This window comes from Andrena cerasifolii, chromosome 3, assembly GCF_050908995.1.
Source record: "Andrena cerasifolii isolate SP2316 chromosome 3, iyAndCera1_principal, whole genome shotgun sequence".
In the NCBI taxonomy this organism is placed as follows: Eukaryota; Metazoa; Arthropoda; class Insecta; order Hymenoptera; family Andrenidae; genus Andrena; species Andrena cerasifolii.
In genome coordinates this window covers 5,356,907-5,375,153 of record NC_135120.1, presented here as the reverse complement: position 1 = coordinate 5,375,153, position 18,247 = coordinate 5,356,907, and the positions used below count along the sequence as shown (strand labels likewise).

Genomic DNA, 18,247 nt, shown 5'->3' with positions numbered 1-18,247 from the left:
ATTTTAGTACCTTTCAAGGACATTCTTTACCACATATTCGTACTGGTTTTAGTCACCTACTTAGATATATTAAATATTTATATTTAATAGTATTATGTTGGTTGTGGCACGATATACTTCACGTTGGCGTTTACGTCCATCCCACTTTTTACAAGTACATAAGCACATTTACACTTGTTACATGCACACCGGAAATGATTTTCTTGCTAGATAATATATCAGATAACAAATTTTATATCAGATGATAAGTAATTCTAATTTTAGTTTGTAATTTCTAAATTTGTACTAGATCACATGGCCGAAACACATTGTACATTGTTAATGCAAATGGCATAATAAAAAAGAATTAATATATTGTTCAATTATTATTACTATTTAAATACTAAAATGCGATTGTTATTATTTCCTATTGTATTCTAGTGCGTAATTCATTGCTTTTCTTCGTTGTTTTTATTTATGTTTTCTACTTAAAATAAAACAAAAAATAAGTTTTACATGCTATTAATTCATTAACAAAGTAAGAAACAATTATAAAATGTTTGCAAACAGTTTTCTTTACTCCGCGTGTGTGCATACGCGATAGATTTCAATGCGTGTGCTCCCGGGTTGAATTAGTGGCAGCAACTGTAGTCTTATTTAGTTGAGAAATGAATAATAACCAGGAAACAGAACAGCTAAAAATATATAAGAAAAACAATTTTATGCTGAACAATATTATTAAAAATGCACTAAACACTAAAAAATAACTCTTTTCTTGTATTACAATTTCGAAGGTGTTTTTCACTTTCATATAGAAAAAGTTCATAAAAAATGCTCAATTTTCGGGCAAAAAAGTACTATGCCCCCTTAAATGGGTCACCCTGTACGATCGGTTCTAACGAAAAACGCAGAGAAGTATAGTTTGAGTAAGGTGTTGTAGTTCACAAAATTATGGGACGAATAAGGTAATCTGGTTATTGAAAGTACGTAAATAGTAAAATTTTCGCAAATTAGTCTCCATTTTTTCAGAATAATGACTTTGATTGTGCACCAAATCAGTTTTGAAGATTCAGTAAACCTTATCCTAGACTCTAGGCCACGGTGTAATAGACAAGTGTTCCGACTCTGTACCTTTTACCCCAGCGATTTTGTGTGTCGATTTCTGTTTAGTTCCCCTGGCCGCCGCGAGAGGCGTTGCGACTTAGAAGGCATATACATATCGGTTAATGAGGTTCTGGTACTAGAGATTTTAATGGTATTACTGGGCTTGCCAGAAAAATCCTACGCATAATGGAGGGGGAAACATGCCACGCATGCGCGTGATGACACTGTCACTTGACTGAACCTTAGCGTCGATTGCTTTGACGTCACGGGATCATCACGCGCATGCGTGGCGTGTTCCCCTTCCACTACGAGTAGGAATTCCATACCAGGCATGTATATATATATATGTAAATGCCTTTACAACAGCCGCGAAATCTGCCGGCCACCAGAAGAACTGGGACTAAAAAGTCACACATTCTGGACAGGAGTCGGAACACCTGTCTATTACACCGTGCTCTAGGCCATACCTCGCTGTTTCTATTTACAAATACATACCATCAATGCTACCAGCGGCCGTAGCCGTAATGGAGACACCGGTTCTCGTTGCTTTCGAACACTAGTGTTCATTTAGAGGAACTAGCCGCCCGCCGCGCATTGCTGCTCAACAGAAGGAATTTAGCCTTATAAGACTAAGTAGTTTTTTTCTCTTTAGCTGCCGATAATACGGGCGCATTCGACTATCGACTTATCCGTGCGCTCTTCTGTAAATACTAGCTGCTAAGTTTATCTTTAAGTTTAGAATAGTTTTATTTATAGTTGGTAGGCGTAAGAGTGGGTAAGGGTTTTTTTACCTTCCTTCTGGTGTAGATGGTTTTTTCCCTTTTTTGTAAGTCCCCACAATTTTTTGTGGTCGCTAAAGTGCAATTCTGTGCGGAATTATAATCTCCAATAACTGACAGTACCAAAGAATTACGACAGCTAGGGTATAGTTAAGAGTTTCCACTACGTGGAACAATTAGTTTATATTTTTTATAAAAAAGAAAATGTGTAGGTATTTTTTTTAAAAAAGAAAATGTGTAGGTATTTTTTTTAATGTTTTTAAAGCCTGTTATTTAATACAGAATGTACAGAAACCTTGCAATAAACATCTTTATAAAAGAAAAAACACCGGTTCTCGTTAGATCACCGAAGTTAAGCATCACGGGGCGGGTACTGGGGAAAGATGGGTGACCGCCAAACACAAACCTTTCTCCTGGTGCGCCGCTGCTGCCTTGGGACCCCGAAGGAGTGAGAGGAGGAAAAGAGAATAAAGAAAGAAAGAAACTGGATTGACGACGACTACTAAAACTACTACTAACTAAAATTGACTGACGACGACACTGACTTTGACTGACTGAGACTAAAAAATAGTATTCGTTGGGCCTGTTTAACAGGAAAACAAAAATACAATACAATACCCCATCATCAATGCTGGACTACTATGAACTTTAGGAGGTACTTTGACATAGGTTTGCATACAAAACTAATAACGTATGGTAGCATTGACATACATGAGAAGATTCCCATGATTGTGCTCTCGTATCTAAATTGTTATACATTATCATAGGTAAAGAGGAGAAAACCAAAAAAATGGAACCAGTAGAAGAGAGTTAGTTGGAAAAATATACCTACCCGGTGGTGTCATACCTTTTAGTAAAATAAATAATCTCTCAAACGATATAAAAAGAATGTTTAGAAAAGGAATACACACCACCTTTAAACTACCCCTTTATACTAAACATTTGTTTCCTTCAATTATCAGAGGTGCAATTTTTCAAATCTAAGCAGGCACTAAATTAAAGTTCTCTAACAGTTTTATTCATAATAGATTTAAGCGCAGTGTAGTAGGTAGTAAGGAAAAAGTTATTTTGGAAAAATTGTGTTTTGCACTTTCGACTTAGTTGTTCATGATAAATCATCTCCTATGGAGGCACCGAAGTTCGCAACGACCTTCGAGCTCGCGTTGCTTTCAAAACTTACATTCGGAGACTCTCGGACAATACCTTCGATTCTTTCCACAAAATATCGATGCGAAAACACGCCAAAGCCAAACAGAGTTTTGAAATTCTTCGGCAGGAAAATACATCAACGCTGCTCAAAGCGTTTAATAATTGCAATTATTTTCCAACTGTTTTCAAGAAATTTAATAAATTATTAATATATACCATTCTTCTTTACGAAATACATTTTATTAGTCGATAAAGAATTAAAACGTTAAAAATTTGTATAGTTTATATCCAGTAGGTATATTAATTTTGCCTGCAATTCAATCCGTTACATAGAAGCAAAAATCTCAATTAACAATTTAGATCCTACTAATTTCTCTGCAAATTCTTTCTTACTTTTAAACAAATTTAATATTTCCCCAATTAAAAATTGGTAATTACGAGGATCGTAACCATCTGTGGAGAAATAGTGGTTTGCTTATTTATCGATTATCTGCTGATAAAATTATTCCGTTCCGAACGGTACTAGTTGTTTTGAAAGCGAAATAACGTATCGCGGAATGTTTTACTGTTTATCAATACAAACATGTACTTACAATTTGTCATTCAGGATTTTTTCAACCCGTCCGTCTTATCTCGAAATTTTACTTTGTCCGGTTTCTTAATCGACGCGTCTTTATAGAAGAAAGTCGAGATAGTCTTATAGATATTGCCAGCGACAGGAGTTCGCCGATATCGCCTCTACGATTCCATCTTCATCAGTCACAACTCGTCGTGACGCACGACTCGTTTGTTACCTGGTCGATAGTCCGAACGCGATCGCGCTTGAACTCGTTACATCGGTCTGTATCGTCTGAATCGTTATAAAATGCAGAGAATTCAGTTAGAATCGCCAAAGATCATCGAGTTGAACGGATGCCGAGCGTTTTCTACGTGTTCCTTCTGTCACGCCAAGTACCTGCGATCAGCGACATATTAGTGGTGTCAACGGTTTCATTCCAGCGGGAAGAGCTCTTTGGTGTTACATTCTGGGTGCAAGAAGATCAGTTACATCGCTTGTGTTCTGTGCTTTCATCCCAGCAAGACTTCCCACGAATTCTCACTGCAAGAGGAACACTTCTGTTTTGTGTCCTCATTGCTACAAAAACGTGTCTTCTTCCTGCTTCTACTCCTGACGTAGACGCCTGATGTTTTCCAACAGATTCGATTACGGTCACTACATCCTCGGTCGACTTTAATCGTTGCTCGACCTTAATTTGTATTAAGTCGGCTGGGCTGTAGACGCACTGCAATTAACGATCGAAATAAGCCCTCCTCTAGGAGTTAACGAGGTAATGCCGGTTCCGTGAGAGGCGGCTGATGCTTAGCTCCATCGAACTGTGGGTGCATAAGGGGGCGCCATAGAAGATACTCGACTCGAATCCGCAGACCTGTGGGGTCTTAGTCTCTAAGATTTGCCCGACCTATCAGGTCTACCCTGTCTCCATCAACCCGGTTGCAAGATGGTCGTACAGCACTACGATATCTGGAGCAACGACATTTGGAGCCCGAAGATTCGGAAGAGGTCCACAAGGTGTGACACCAGCGGGATTTATGTAACCATTTAAAATAAAACGGTGCTCATTCGTGACGCGAGCTATGAGTAATACAAAAATTATTGTGGTTATGAAGCTTTCTTACTTCCAACGAACATTGCGCAGTAGTTGGGTGTGGGCGTAGTTCCCGTGATCGAGAAGCCTGTGAATGTGAATAGGATCTCTGTCTGTTGTACCGTACAGTCTTTCAGTTATTGGTAAATCATAGCAGATGATCTCCGTTAGTAAGTTCGCGCAAATATCGTCGAAATTGTTGCTCGTAAAGAATAATCTTTCGAACAGAAAGTTCAGGATTTTCCAGGAAGATATTGCATGGTGGATCTAATTTCCTTGTAAGTAGAGTAATTTTGAATATTTGAATGTTGCTGCCAAAGCGATAGTCTCGCGTTTATGGTGAAAAGTTGATATTTTTCTGCTTACAAGGGAAGTTCGGTTACCCGAACATTCCGTTTTTTTTTTAAACTGTGAAGGTTTGTAGAGGACCTCGATAGAAGTTGATTTTTCGTCTGTGCCCATTTTCGGTTCTTCAAGGTGAAAACATCCCTTACTAGTCCAGTGAAATTAGACGGATTAGACGGACTTTATTTGGTCGTTTCAAACAATATGTCAAAAGCCCACATCGATGCGACCGCTGTTAAAAATTTTACAGGGGGTTTAAAAAAATAACAGTTTTTCGCGAATATCTCGTTATCTAGCAATTTTACGACAAAAATAGTTATTGTGGAATTTATAGCTTAGGAAATTCTCTACAAAAAAGGTCCTATGAGTTTTTTTCGTGGGAGTAATCATTTTCGTGTATGCGGGGTTACCAAGTTTCAACCCCCATACTCTTGACAAGGGAAGATCCCGAACCCGGAAATTCAAAAAATTATGAAACTCTCTAAATATGTAGGGGATGTACTCCTGAGTACAACGCAATTTTGTTTGCTGCCCACATTCACTTCAAGAGGGTGCAATTGACCCCTGAAAATTTTTCTATTTTTTATTATCAACATACCATTTAATGAACTTGATGGAAACCAACAATACAGTATCTAACAAAAGAAGCTTGGCACAGAAGAAACAGAAACATAAATGTGGAAGAAGTACAGGCAGAAATATATTTTTTGTTGTAGAAAATGATAAAATAATGCGGGGACCCACCGGTGGGGGATTCCGCCATGGATGGCAAAAAAGGGTAGACTCGGCGGCGTGCCCCCTGGTGCGTCACTACATTACTTTATCATTTTTCTATGAAAAAAGACACGTATATTTATCAGGTACAAAGATTAGAAACTGAAAAATTAAGTATTAATACGCTTGATAATTTCGCTGCCGTCCTGAACGTGTAAAGGTGTGTATCGACGGACGAGCCCATAGCGAGATGATAATATAATAGGTAATGATAAAATACTGGTATAGGTGAGACCGGGGCTGGTTGTCCCAAGGGATAGGTTGACTAATTGCTAATAACTTTGCTCTGACATATGCTCTACTGCGCAACGATTTACTGCAGAAAGAAGTCACTTCTACTATGCCATGCAGTTATGCCCAACCCCGCGATCGCACGTTTTGTTCACAGTTATCAGCGCTTATCGAAAAATTGACTATGCAAGTAAATATTTTTTCTTAAATGTTTTTTTTTTCACGCTCTATATAGTAACAATAGAATAAATGTTAAGGGATTATTTTAAAGTTGGTTTATTACACGATCTATTGGCATAGTATTTTTGTTTATACATAAATAATTGAAGGTTATATAGATTACACTGTCCAACGAAATTTAACTTTTTTTCTGTTTTCTAACATTCAATAGCCGTCTCTTATAGATTTTTGTGCGCTGAAAACGAATCCGCAAACCGTTTATCGCCATCACCCTCAGTTTTCGAGAAATTGGATTTTTAAAAAAATGCAAATTTTCAACTTTCAACATTTTTTGTGTTGAAACAATAATAGTTATTCGGTTGCATGGTCTGTCAAATTATTCTATGAACCCTCGCGAACACAACGATATAAGTTATTATTGAATTACAAGCATTTAATTATGTTTAAACAACGATAAAAGGGAAAAGGACACCCGAAATGCATCAATTTTTTGCAGATATCTTGCTATATATTTTAAAAACTATGGGTCTAGGAGAAAATTTAACTACTCCGCGCGATGCAGCAGAAAATTTTCTTTAGGAAACCACCAACAGAAGTGGAAAGTCACGTTTTGTTTTCAGTACAGAAGCGAAATAGTTTGTCGGTTGACTACCACTGTCGACGCCGCACGTTTTGCCAAACTATTTCGCTTCTGTATTGAAAACAAAACGTGACTTACCATTTCTGTTGATGCTTTCCCAAGGAAAAATGTCTGCTGCATCGCGTCAAATGGTTAGATTTTCTCCTACACCCTTAGTTTTGGAAATAAATTTAAAGATATCTGCAAAAGTGGGTGCATTTCGGGTGTTCTTTTCCCTTTGATCGTTGTTTAAACATTTTTAAATGTTCATAATTCACCAATAATTTATATCGTTGTATTCGGGAGGGTTTATAGAATAATTTGACGCAACAAGCAACCGAATAACTGTTACTGTTTCGACACAAAAGATGTTCAAATTTGAAAATTTGCAGTTTTTTTCAAAATCGAATTTCTCAAAAAACTGAGGGTGATGGCGAGAAACCACAAAAATCTATAAGAAACGGCTATTGAATCTTACAGACTAAAATGGCTGTTGGACAGTGTTATTGAAGTCAAAATGTTCGGTCGGTGCTGGTTGACTAATAACGTTAATGAGATTTAAATTGTTATTTTGTTATTCAGAAAGCTATTTTTATTTTTTGTTCAAATTTTACTATGCTATAAATACATTATAATTTATGTTTAAGTTGAGCAAATTTCCAGTTTATTATTAAAATATGAAAGAAAGAAATTAATATTTTATAATGAAACAACTCTTGTGACATTGTGTTATTTTATTATCACTGAGATAAGTTGCTAATAAAATTTTCTTAACTGATTGTACCTATAGTCAACGTACCCCAAACTGTGAGTCAACCAACCCCGACCATGGGGCTGGTTGACCAGCATGAAAGGTGTTAGAAATACATTAAAATACCCTAATAATGGTTTTCACATTAAGTTAGCTTTAATAATTTAATCAGATAGCCAAATGTATGCCCTATCAAATATACTAACCGGTTTAATGATATTTCGTCCACGTAATTTATTAAAAATCAAAAACTGAAAAATTGGCCTACCAGCCCCGGTCTCCCATATCATTAAATAGGTTTTTTTTTATATGACTAGTACTGATAAATAAAACTTATATATTCGCAAATAAAAGTTACAGCATTTTAGTAACACCCCCCCCCCCCTCTATAGAGAGGTATCTATATACGAAAATAAATTTTAACCAGGAAATCAAATTTTACGGCCTGAAAAATCCCCCATCAAACATTTTTACAGTAAAATGTCGTGTCCCATTAACGCAAACATTTTGTTCTCTATTTCCAAGATCCGCACCGCTGTGAACGGGGGCTCCATAATGCATCTGCTTGATTTTAAAAAACCGTTGATTAAACAATACCACGGAAGCGCAAGGACACTAATATTAAAAACAACAATTTACATATATATTATAAATACATAATTAATAATATCCATTATTCTATCTGTAACAGAAATAAAAATTATTAATAACAATTATTCATTGTTGTGTGGCAGGCCTTTTACTTGACGCCGTTATCCATTTATTTACATTATTAAAAAAAATTTATTCGATGGCAATCATCTTATCAGAATCATTTTTAAAAATTTGGGGTACAAAAAGATCTTAATAAATACATATTTAACCTTCAATCATTTCTAAAACATTGGGTTCTTTAATTCGTAGCTGCTTTAATTTTCCAAATTTACTGTAACAAATTTCGCAATTTACTTTAACAAATTTACTTTAACAAACCTAATATCGCCTAGCAAAAGTTAAATTGCTGTTAACAAGATTAACTGCCTGTAGCATTTTTCCTCTGGCCCAAGTTTTTCATTTATTTGCAATCTTAAAATTGAAGAAAAAAAACAGTAAAATGAGAAACGAAGTGTGTACGCTTCTGAAACAACAGTATCTCGTCGATCTAGATTCCAGGTAATCTACATACCTAAGTAATGAGATACTTACCTTATCTGGTTAGGTTGTTCATTTAATTTCTCGATCGCTGTTAGTCGCATTACTGCGATAATCAATTGTTTAGCGACGTCACTCGGCGGTATTGGGAACACGCATACCGCTAAAAGAAAAACGCCATTTGGTTACGAAAAATGTTTGGATCGATTCCATTCCTTCAGTACATCATTAATTAGGTATTTATAATAGATATTCTTGCATTCACGGAATTATTAGACTCTTACCTGCTCCGAATGTGATATAAAATTGTCGCAGGCCACTCATTTTTTATTAGGATGTTGAATAAGTTCTCGCTGCTTTGCAACAGATGGCGTTACCAGTACTGCGTGCGCGCAGTTTAAGACGGTAGCGCATCTATAAAGAAGTACCATAAGCAAGGTTCAAACTCAGCGTACATCATTTCCGCCGAAGTGTAAACAATTTTTTTGTCAATACTGTTAAATATGTCGAATTTTGTGCCAAAAAAGAGTATTTGCGGGGGATTTTACTGCACTACTTTATTAAAAAAATATCTGCAGCTGAAGCACACAGAATTCTTGTTGACACTTACGGCGACCATGCTCTGTCGCAAACAACATGCAGAGATTGGTTTAGACGCTTTAAAAATAACGATTTAGATCTTCAAGATAAAGAACGTTCTGGCGCGCACTGCCAAAGTTTGAAGACGAAGAATTGGATGCACTACTTGATGAAGACCCATGCCAGACATTAGCTGAAGTTGCAGGATCATTAGGAGTTGATCACACAACAGTTTGAAAACGTTTGAAAGCATTAGGAATGATTCAGAAGGAAGGGCATTGGGTGCCGTACGAGTTGAAGCCGAGAGACGTCGAACAGCTGCTTCAATGGCAGAAAAGGAAAGGTTTTTTGCATCGTATCGTGACTGGCGATGAGAAGTGGATACGCTACGATAACCCTAGCGTAAAAAATCGTGGGGTAAGCCCGGCCATGCATCAACATCGTCGGCAAAGCTGAATATCCATGGTTCCAAGCATCTACTCTGCATTTGGTGGGATCAGCTGGGTGTACTTTATTAGGAGCTACTCAAACCGAAGGAAACCATCACGGGAGGTCGCTATCGACTACAATTGATGCGTTTGAGCCGAGCGTTGAAGGAAAAACGGCCGCTATACGAGCAGAGACACGACAAAGTGATTTTGCAGCATGACAACCCTCGGCCACACGTTGCAAGACCGGTGACAACCTACTTGCAAACGCTTAAATGGGAAGTTCTTCTACCCCACCCGCCGCATTCACCAGACATTGCCCCTTCGGATTATTATTTGTTCCGATCGATGGCACATGGCCTGGCTGAGCAGCACTTCCATTCTTATGAAGATGCCAAAAAATAGATCGACTCTTGGATAGCTTCAAAAGACGTACCGTTTTTCCGACGTGGAATTCAAATGCTGCCAGAAAGATGGGAAAAAGTAGTGGCTAGCGATCGACAATATTTTCAATGACATGCTTTTTTACTAATTTTTAAAAATTAAGCATTAATTTAATAAAAAAAACAGCGAGAACTTATTCAACATCCTAATACAGTATTAAAATTTACTAACATACTTCCCTTTCTGTAATTGTTCATCATATGACGCTGCAATTACAGTATGCGCCAGCAAACTGTAATGCTGTGATTTCACATATCTTTGTGCGCACATTCAAAATTATATTTTCGTTTATATGACACGTTTTGGCCTAACTTCGTTTTGGGAGACCCAAAATTTGCGATCCATTTTGGTGTCCGAAATTTGGGGTGAATTGGATGACCCAAAAATCTCTGAAACAGATGAAATTTTTGTAACAAAATCTTTATTTATTTTTTGTTTAATCAACTTAAACAAATCTAATTTAATGACAGTGAAGTCAAGTAACACTACTTAGCACACAGATCGGAAGGATATTGCCGTTTTTTGCCGCCTCTATCAGCACAATTTTATTCTCGTGGCACCACTCTTCTCAGACAATCTTCTGAAAGTGGACGAATTCATTTTTCACCACAGTAAATACAATGCCACGTTCTTGAGACCATTAATTCATTTATTTTTTTCGTCATATCTTTAGATTTAATTTTTAACACAGCTTCCTTCTTTTTTTTTGGACCCCATGATCCTTCATTGCTCTTTTTTTATGCACGCACGAACCATCTGTATATAAACAATTATCATATTTATAATCATAAAAATACTCAAATGAAAATAAAAGGGAGATCCGTTTCGCTCCAAATGACGTGATCCGATTAGCCCCATATACAGGGTCAGCGTCATATCCTGCAACCCGCGCTCGCGCGAACTTGTAAAATGGCAACAGCGCCTCACGGACGCATTCCACTACAACCATGCACCGCCCGGCCCAGCGGAGAGCTGCCAGCCACCGCTGGACAGCAGTGATGCCCGACCTCCGAAAATTTTAGGATGGTCTCTTTCAAATTAACGTCGCAAAGAGCTTGTGGGAATTTCCCGGCCCAGGTAATCGAGCCGCGCGCTCCGCTTTTATGATCAGTTTACCACTCGCACCCCAGGTTACTGCAATGAGGTTTGAAAATAATGTCGACTGATCGCGTACCCGTCTCAATTTAAAAAATTTTAGCTACGACAGGGTTGACTGCGGCGCTATACCCTTGTACAGAGAGATTTTTCGCCACCTGCGTGTAAAAGCCACAATAATGGCGCATCGTTCAAAAAAATGACATTAACGGAAGCCGGCATAGGCGTGGCGTTGATTGGCTAAAACATTCAGAAACAAAAATTGTAGAAAAAAAATTCAAACACCGCTACAATCAAAGACACGTCCCATTACGTCTGATCTAGGTATGCACTGCACTAAGGATACAATCATAAAAAAGAAAACCAGAACAATAGATTCTGAGGTCTGCAGAACTAACACATAATTGAATAAAAATTTAATTTCTCAATTTTTGAAAGTTATGATACAGAAACAACTAGCCTATTGTTTATCAACACCACGAATTTTAAAATTAGCATTAAATACAGTATCAAATAAACAGTTTGCAAAAGCTTTTTACAACAATTATGGTTAAAAAAATTGATAGAAAAAAATTAAACAAATTTAAAATATGTTAAATTATCCATCATTAAGAGGGAATTATTTTTTCTCATTTTTCGGCGCAAATTGCATTCCAAAATCTTTTATAGTTCAAAAGTTATACGGAAAAGGCCCCAAATTTTTCAACCCGGGCCGGGAAATCCTGAATAGCTCTTTGCGACGTTAATTTGAAAGAGACCATCCCAAAATTCTCGAAGCTTGGGCATCACCGGGTCGGTGCATGGTTGCAGTGGAATGCGTCCGTGAGGCGCTGTTGCCATTTTACCTGTTCGCGCGAGCGCGGGTTGCAGGATAAAACGCTGACCATATACTTTCAAAATTCAACGTGACAGACGAATAATCGATTTTGTATTATGTCCTCCGAAAAAAAAATCGAGAAAAGTTGGCGACAGATTGTGCTCGAGCTTTTGTAGAAATGAACGATCGGCAATTTGATCAACCTTGATAAATTTTCAAAGCTGAGTTCTCAAGACGCTACATTTTTCTCGATCGAGTTTCTGCTACGAAAAATACTTTAGTACTCCTTTTTGTTACCAGTATTAATATGTAGTTGGTGAAGTTTGTGCTTACAATTCTGAAAGACCCTACATAGCCGCAGTTCAAAAGAAAACTTTGTACATTTATTATTAATTACAGTGTAATTTGTGAAAGTTTTCATTAATCGCAGATTAGCCAGTAGTTAAAAAATAAACTGCATATAATATAATATAAATAATCTACCGATGCGTCAAACATAACCTACACAAGTGCCAAATATTTTATTTTCAACGATTATTTTTCTGTTTTTTTTTTCATTTTCTAAATACCGTAATGCCCCATTAATATTGAAAGTGTTGGATCCACTGATTCAATATTAATTAACGACACCGTGACAGGTTTTGATTTCTGGAATTCTTCGAGCTCGACTCCAGTGGCAGTGGGACTTCTGAAAATGGGGTAAAAATTCGAATTGTCAATTCATTGGTGTTTCGAACGTTAATACAATGACTTACTAAAAAAATTAGTGAATTTTAAATTAAAAAAATAAATTTTATATACCGTACCTATCTCAGTACCGGGTGGTTTTGTATTTGGGAAACAAAGCATCTATATACACATCTAAAACTGCTTGAAAATAATGAAATTTGTACTCTTACGATTAGTTACAAGTTACAATCGCCTTCTTGTAGGGAGATTCCACGCGAACTCGGACTGTTAAGACAAATTCAACCATATGGTATACTATGATATTCAAGGCCACACAAGGTTAGGAATGAAAGAAAGAAACTCAATCTACTAGATAGATAGTTCAATATATTTACTTCATTCCTCACCTTGTGTGGCCTTGAAAGTTATAGTGTACCAAATGGTTGAATTTGTCTTCACAGACGCTTTCATATTGAGTAATCAAATATATAGCATTGCATTTAAAAAACTAAAAGTCACCCACGTTTCAAGGAAAATATTGCGAACACCAAAAATTCAGATACCGTATTACGTTGGATATGAAAAGCAGTAAAAGTTTTCCTCCTTCAGTTTTTGTTCAAATACTTACCATTTTCGAGAATCCTGTATAAGAATATCAGGTATAGCCGCTTGGCCGCTGCGGGTACCGCACGGTCCGATCAGTCGACCCGGTCCTGGGCGACGCAGCATCAACTTTCGACAATTTTTACAGGGCCAATTTTAAAATATCCATATTTTTGACAATTAGACCATGAAGGGGAAGGATAGAATTATATTCTGTTTTTTTTCTTCAGATTTTTAAAATCGCGCCCGTTGTTAAAAAACTGCATTTGTTTAAAATAAATGCACAAAAATGGTTAAAAAAATTTGTTTCTGAAACTGAAATAATTTTTTCTTAAAACTTCAATGTCTTCTCTATAAGCACCGTAAAGCTAATCTCCATCCGTTTACTACTTCCATAGCTATAATGTATTGAAAAAAAGTTAGCACTTAACTTCAAACAGCTGTAAAATCGACATTTTTGAAAATGTTGAAAAATCCTTTGAGGTACGTTTAAATATCACTAAAGACTACAAAATATTCAAATTTCAGCAATCTACGAAAACTTACTCCGAAATCTGTCCGAGTTCGCATGGAATGACTCTATAACATGTATAATGAATTTAGACATGTAATACTACTTGATTCAAACGTTTACAAGTATAAGATGCTGCAGCAGGTCATAAATATTTCATGTTTATATAGATTAGGAACTAATTTAACCAAATATAGTTATGGACAAAATAAAGTACAGGTACACCTTGTATAGGTATATACCTTGCCCCAATTGCGACATTATCAAATTTCACAAAATAAATGCGCGCCTTGAATTCAAAAGGTATTTCGGACGCTTATGCTGCTATACAGTATGTAGTAAAATTTACAAGTAGGTTTCACACATAATCACTCTGTTGATACAGAATTATTATTATTTACACTAGTCCAATTGAGTTCGCCTTTCGACTCATTTTTACCACGAAGATCTCGGCAATCTCGATTGCAATCCTTCATACTGAGAAAAAATAAAAATTATAGAAATTTCAATTTTTGTCAGTCAAGGTTGATACGAGCCAGGGTCGTAGCAACGCGAGAGGCCGGCAAGAGCGGTATTTCCCAAGGAAAATAGTTTATCAGTTTGTAAATTAGGGATGCGGACGAACCTGATGCATAATCATGAACTCGCTAAGAATTGAATCAGACGCGGACGAACCTGACTTTAATAATCAAGGAGTCGCAGGAGAATGAAACTTCGTGAACGAACCCGGTGCGGATTGGGGTGTTATTAGGATGAATGTTGCAGACGAACTCGGCGTATAGTCGAGGAGCTGCTAGGAGGTTGGAGTATTCACAGACGAACCTAGTCTCAAACCAGGGAGCTGTTAAGGATGAATGTCCTAAGTGCGACTGGCCGCTCCGGCCAGCGGCGGTCCTACTAGTGCAAAGAAGTATGCATCTGTTTCTCCCTTGCACTAGTGGGACCGCCGCCGGCCGGAATGGTCAGTGGCGCTTAGGAGATTTAGCGTTTAGGAGGGTGGTAGATTTACAGACGAACCTGATGCGAAATCAGGGAGCTGTTGGATACGGGCGAACCCGATGCGAAGTCGGGGAGCCACTGGGTTAGAGAAGTTTCCTTGTACAGGTGAAAGGTGCGAACGAACCTGGTGCGAAATTAGGGAGTCACGGGAAATGTTAGTTATGCCGTGTAACTCTAAATTAATGTTTGATATAACTCGAGGGGCAAAGTTGTATCGGTGGATACGTCCAACTGTCGTTATGAGGAGCCAGCGGCAGTGGCCGCGATGGAAACACTGGTTCTCGTTCGATCACCGAAGTTTAAGCATCGTGGGGCGCGTATCGGGGAAAGATGGGTGACCGTTTTTCTCCTGGTGCGTTGCTTGCTGCTGGCAACCTTACGACGGGTAGTTTTCCTCCCCGGTTGCGAACGTTTATAATTCGTGACCGTTATGGCCAACCCAATAGCAAAATTCCTTACGGTGATCCCATCGAGTCAAGACACGTGGTCTTTCGGAACCCCACTATGCTTTCCGCCCACCCTGTGGCCTGCACGGTGGTTTCCTAGGGAGGAACGATGCTCACTCCATCTTGCCTGGTTTATATGCTGCTATTGAGGAGACTCTTGAGGCGCGGCGCGTCAGTTTGGACCTTTCAAAACCGACACTATCTGTTCTTATGAGGATTACCAGATGGAATAATGGGTTTCAATGATTTACTCCATTTTATCAATGAATTACTATTTTGTGTATCGAAAAGTCAGTCTCTTGAGTACCTAAAAGTGTCGCCATAAATAATTAAAATTTTAAATGGCCAATTATTGCACAGTGTTGAGGCAGTGGGGATGCGGGGTCTAAGAGTAGTTAACTGAAGTTGTCAAATAGAATTTTACCCAACTCGTAGATTCGGTAGAATTAACTGTAGATTCGAAACGGAACCTAAGCCTGATCTCACTGGATATAACTACACTGCGTTCCACATTAGAGCATACCTGTTTCGCGCAGGCACGACCCTCGGGAGGCGTTGCTACGCCCGACTCCCCACTTAACCGCCTATGTTTTTCTCTGTCGCACGGCCCTCTACTTTCTCTCTCTGTTAACTTTTTAAACGAGAGGTATCAGGTAGGGGAACACCTTAACCTCCTGGTCAAACTTGCAGGAACTTTAGATATTAACAAGATACCTTATAGGTTTAAAATCCCTTTCCCACTTTCCTTCGTTGGTGAAGCCCTGAGGTACTGAGTGCTGTCGAGGGGCCGCACCGCCAGGCGTCCTTACGTGACTTGAACTCCCCACGCGTTGGGTGTTTCTCAGGGGATACTACCAGGGCGTGGTATGCAATTCCTGCTCGTGGCCTGCGCCTCGGGCGCTGTTGTCAATGTTTATCACCGGCCGCTTTTGCGGGCCGGGCTGGTTCAGGAGGGGGTTTTTTGAAACTTTTCCCCAAACAAATTACTTAGACACAAGAATGTCAAGTCATGCAGGTAACACTTCTACTATCTCCCATCTCAGGTGGTAAAGGGGCAAAAGCTCCTAGGGACATCTAAAACCCAATGGAACTCTTAAAAGAAGAAAAGAACTACTCTCTCTGTTAACTTCTTGTGCGGGACGTTGTTTACGTTGACAACGGTCAGGTCCCGCGTTTGGGATGTACCAGTTATTCCTTGGAAACCACCACGACCAATCGCGTGCGGTTCAAACCCTGGGTAATAGTGGGAGCTGCGCAGATCGGTCGCAAATCGGTAGGGGCGTCGGTATGCTCTTATATGGAATGCAGTGTACTATTGCGAGATGAGAAGAAACAAGACTACCACCAAGCTGAACTGTCACAGGGGCAAGGGGAATCGCCCGCTCGCGTCAACCTATCCCCTCGAACACAGTTCGTCCCGTGACGAAGAACGCGAACGAAACCAATCGCAACAATCCGCGGATATCTAGAACCTCCACCTAGATTTTAATACAGATTAAGAAGTACCTAAATCTAGAACCTCCACCTAGATTTTAGTACAGATTAGAAATTCACCTAAATCTAGAACCTCCACCTAGATTTTAGTACAGATTAAGAAGTCTTCTTGGAGGGGATAAGGTGGAGCGAGCGTGACATTTCAACTTGGAGGTAGTGTTGTTTCTTCTCATCTCGCAACAGTAACTCTTAATGAATCTGATCAAACGTGATTTTACGTACAGTTCTGTACCAACAAGGGTGGAACCATAAGGATTATATAGCTCTGAGATGAGCGGGGGACTCACTAAAAATCTCGATATAAGAAGAGTTTTAGGAGTCCTCGCGTCATGCTCCTGTTTCTAGCTGCTCTCCAGCTGGTCGAAGCCATGCTTCCCACATTATTTGAATTATAACACAAGGGGTTCTAGGGCGTCTTCCTTTCCCACACGCGAGCTCGAAAATGATTTGAAAGAGAAGGAGAGAACAGCAAAGTATGGTGACAAATATTGTTTCGCGGGTCGCGCGTCGAGAGACGGCGAGGCAAGTCGTGCTTGACGCTCACCTGGGCTAAAGTGGTGGAGATGATTCATTGCATATTAACGAGTCCATGTCTTTCCATATTAACGGGGCATTAGGTCCTGTGCGTAGAAGATGTAAAGGTTTTCAGTGTTTAGAAATACCATGTAGGTAATAAGTCGTGAAATATTTTATCTTTATTCAAGATTTCTAACGATAATGTTTCCTATCTTGCGGCGAAGCAAAGGAAACGATGAATTCTTTCGTTTTGAAAATTAGCCCAACTCGTTTAATTTATAGGTTCTTACTTTGTATGTTTTAGTCATCTTTCCAAACCGCTCAGTAGAAGCACACCATCCATGGCAGCTGGCGGTGCCGCACAAACTCCAGGAACGGTTAGCAGATCTTCGTCAACATCTTCACCAACAACTACCAGCAGCGCAAGACAGAAAAAATTCCACAGGCATTTCTCTCAGGTATTTCTATGAAAGTTTGCCCCACGCCTGTTCGTCTGTCATTTTCATGGTATACCTACAGTAGCGGACAAAAAAGTTACCACTTTTTCGAACCACCCTACTTCTATTACTTTTCAATATCAACTCGAAACTACAGTAATATACATATTCTGAAAGAGAATTAAAAGCTGTATTATGAAACCCAGTTACAGTTGAATTTATTTAACTAACAAGCAAAAACCCTACATAACATTAAACAAGATAACACAGTTTTAAAGTTAACAAAATGTTACCACTTTTGAACATTAGTAAAAAAATCTAATATTTTGTGGGAGCACCTTTTGCTTTTAGGACAACATAAAAAGTTACTAAACGTGATAACTTCTTTGTCGGCCCCAAAAATGTGTTACCTCGTTCAATGTCATATAACACTTTTGTTTGCCAGTTCAATAAATTCAACTTTAACTGGGTTTTATACAGGGTCATTCAACGCCAACTCGATCACTTTTTCCCCTCGATGT

General features: G+C 38.6%; 1 protein-coding gene across 6 annotated transcripts in view; it reads left to right on the top strand.

The window, feature by feature from the left end:
* Window positions 1-18,247, top strand: part of LOC143366995 (uncharacterized) — a 253,347-nt gene that overhangs the window by 215,893 nt on the left and 19,207 nt on the right. For all 6 annotated transcript variants that reach the window (XM_076808566.1, XM_076808562.1, XM_076808563.1 and 3 more), the window contains one exon: window positions 17,594-17,747. In XM_076808566.1, the coding sequence (XP_076664681.1) occupies window positions 17,594-17,747 (154 nt within the window). The remainder of the gene's footprint in view (window positions 1-17,593; window positions 17,748-18,247) is intronic.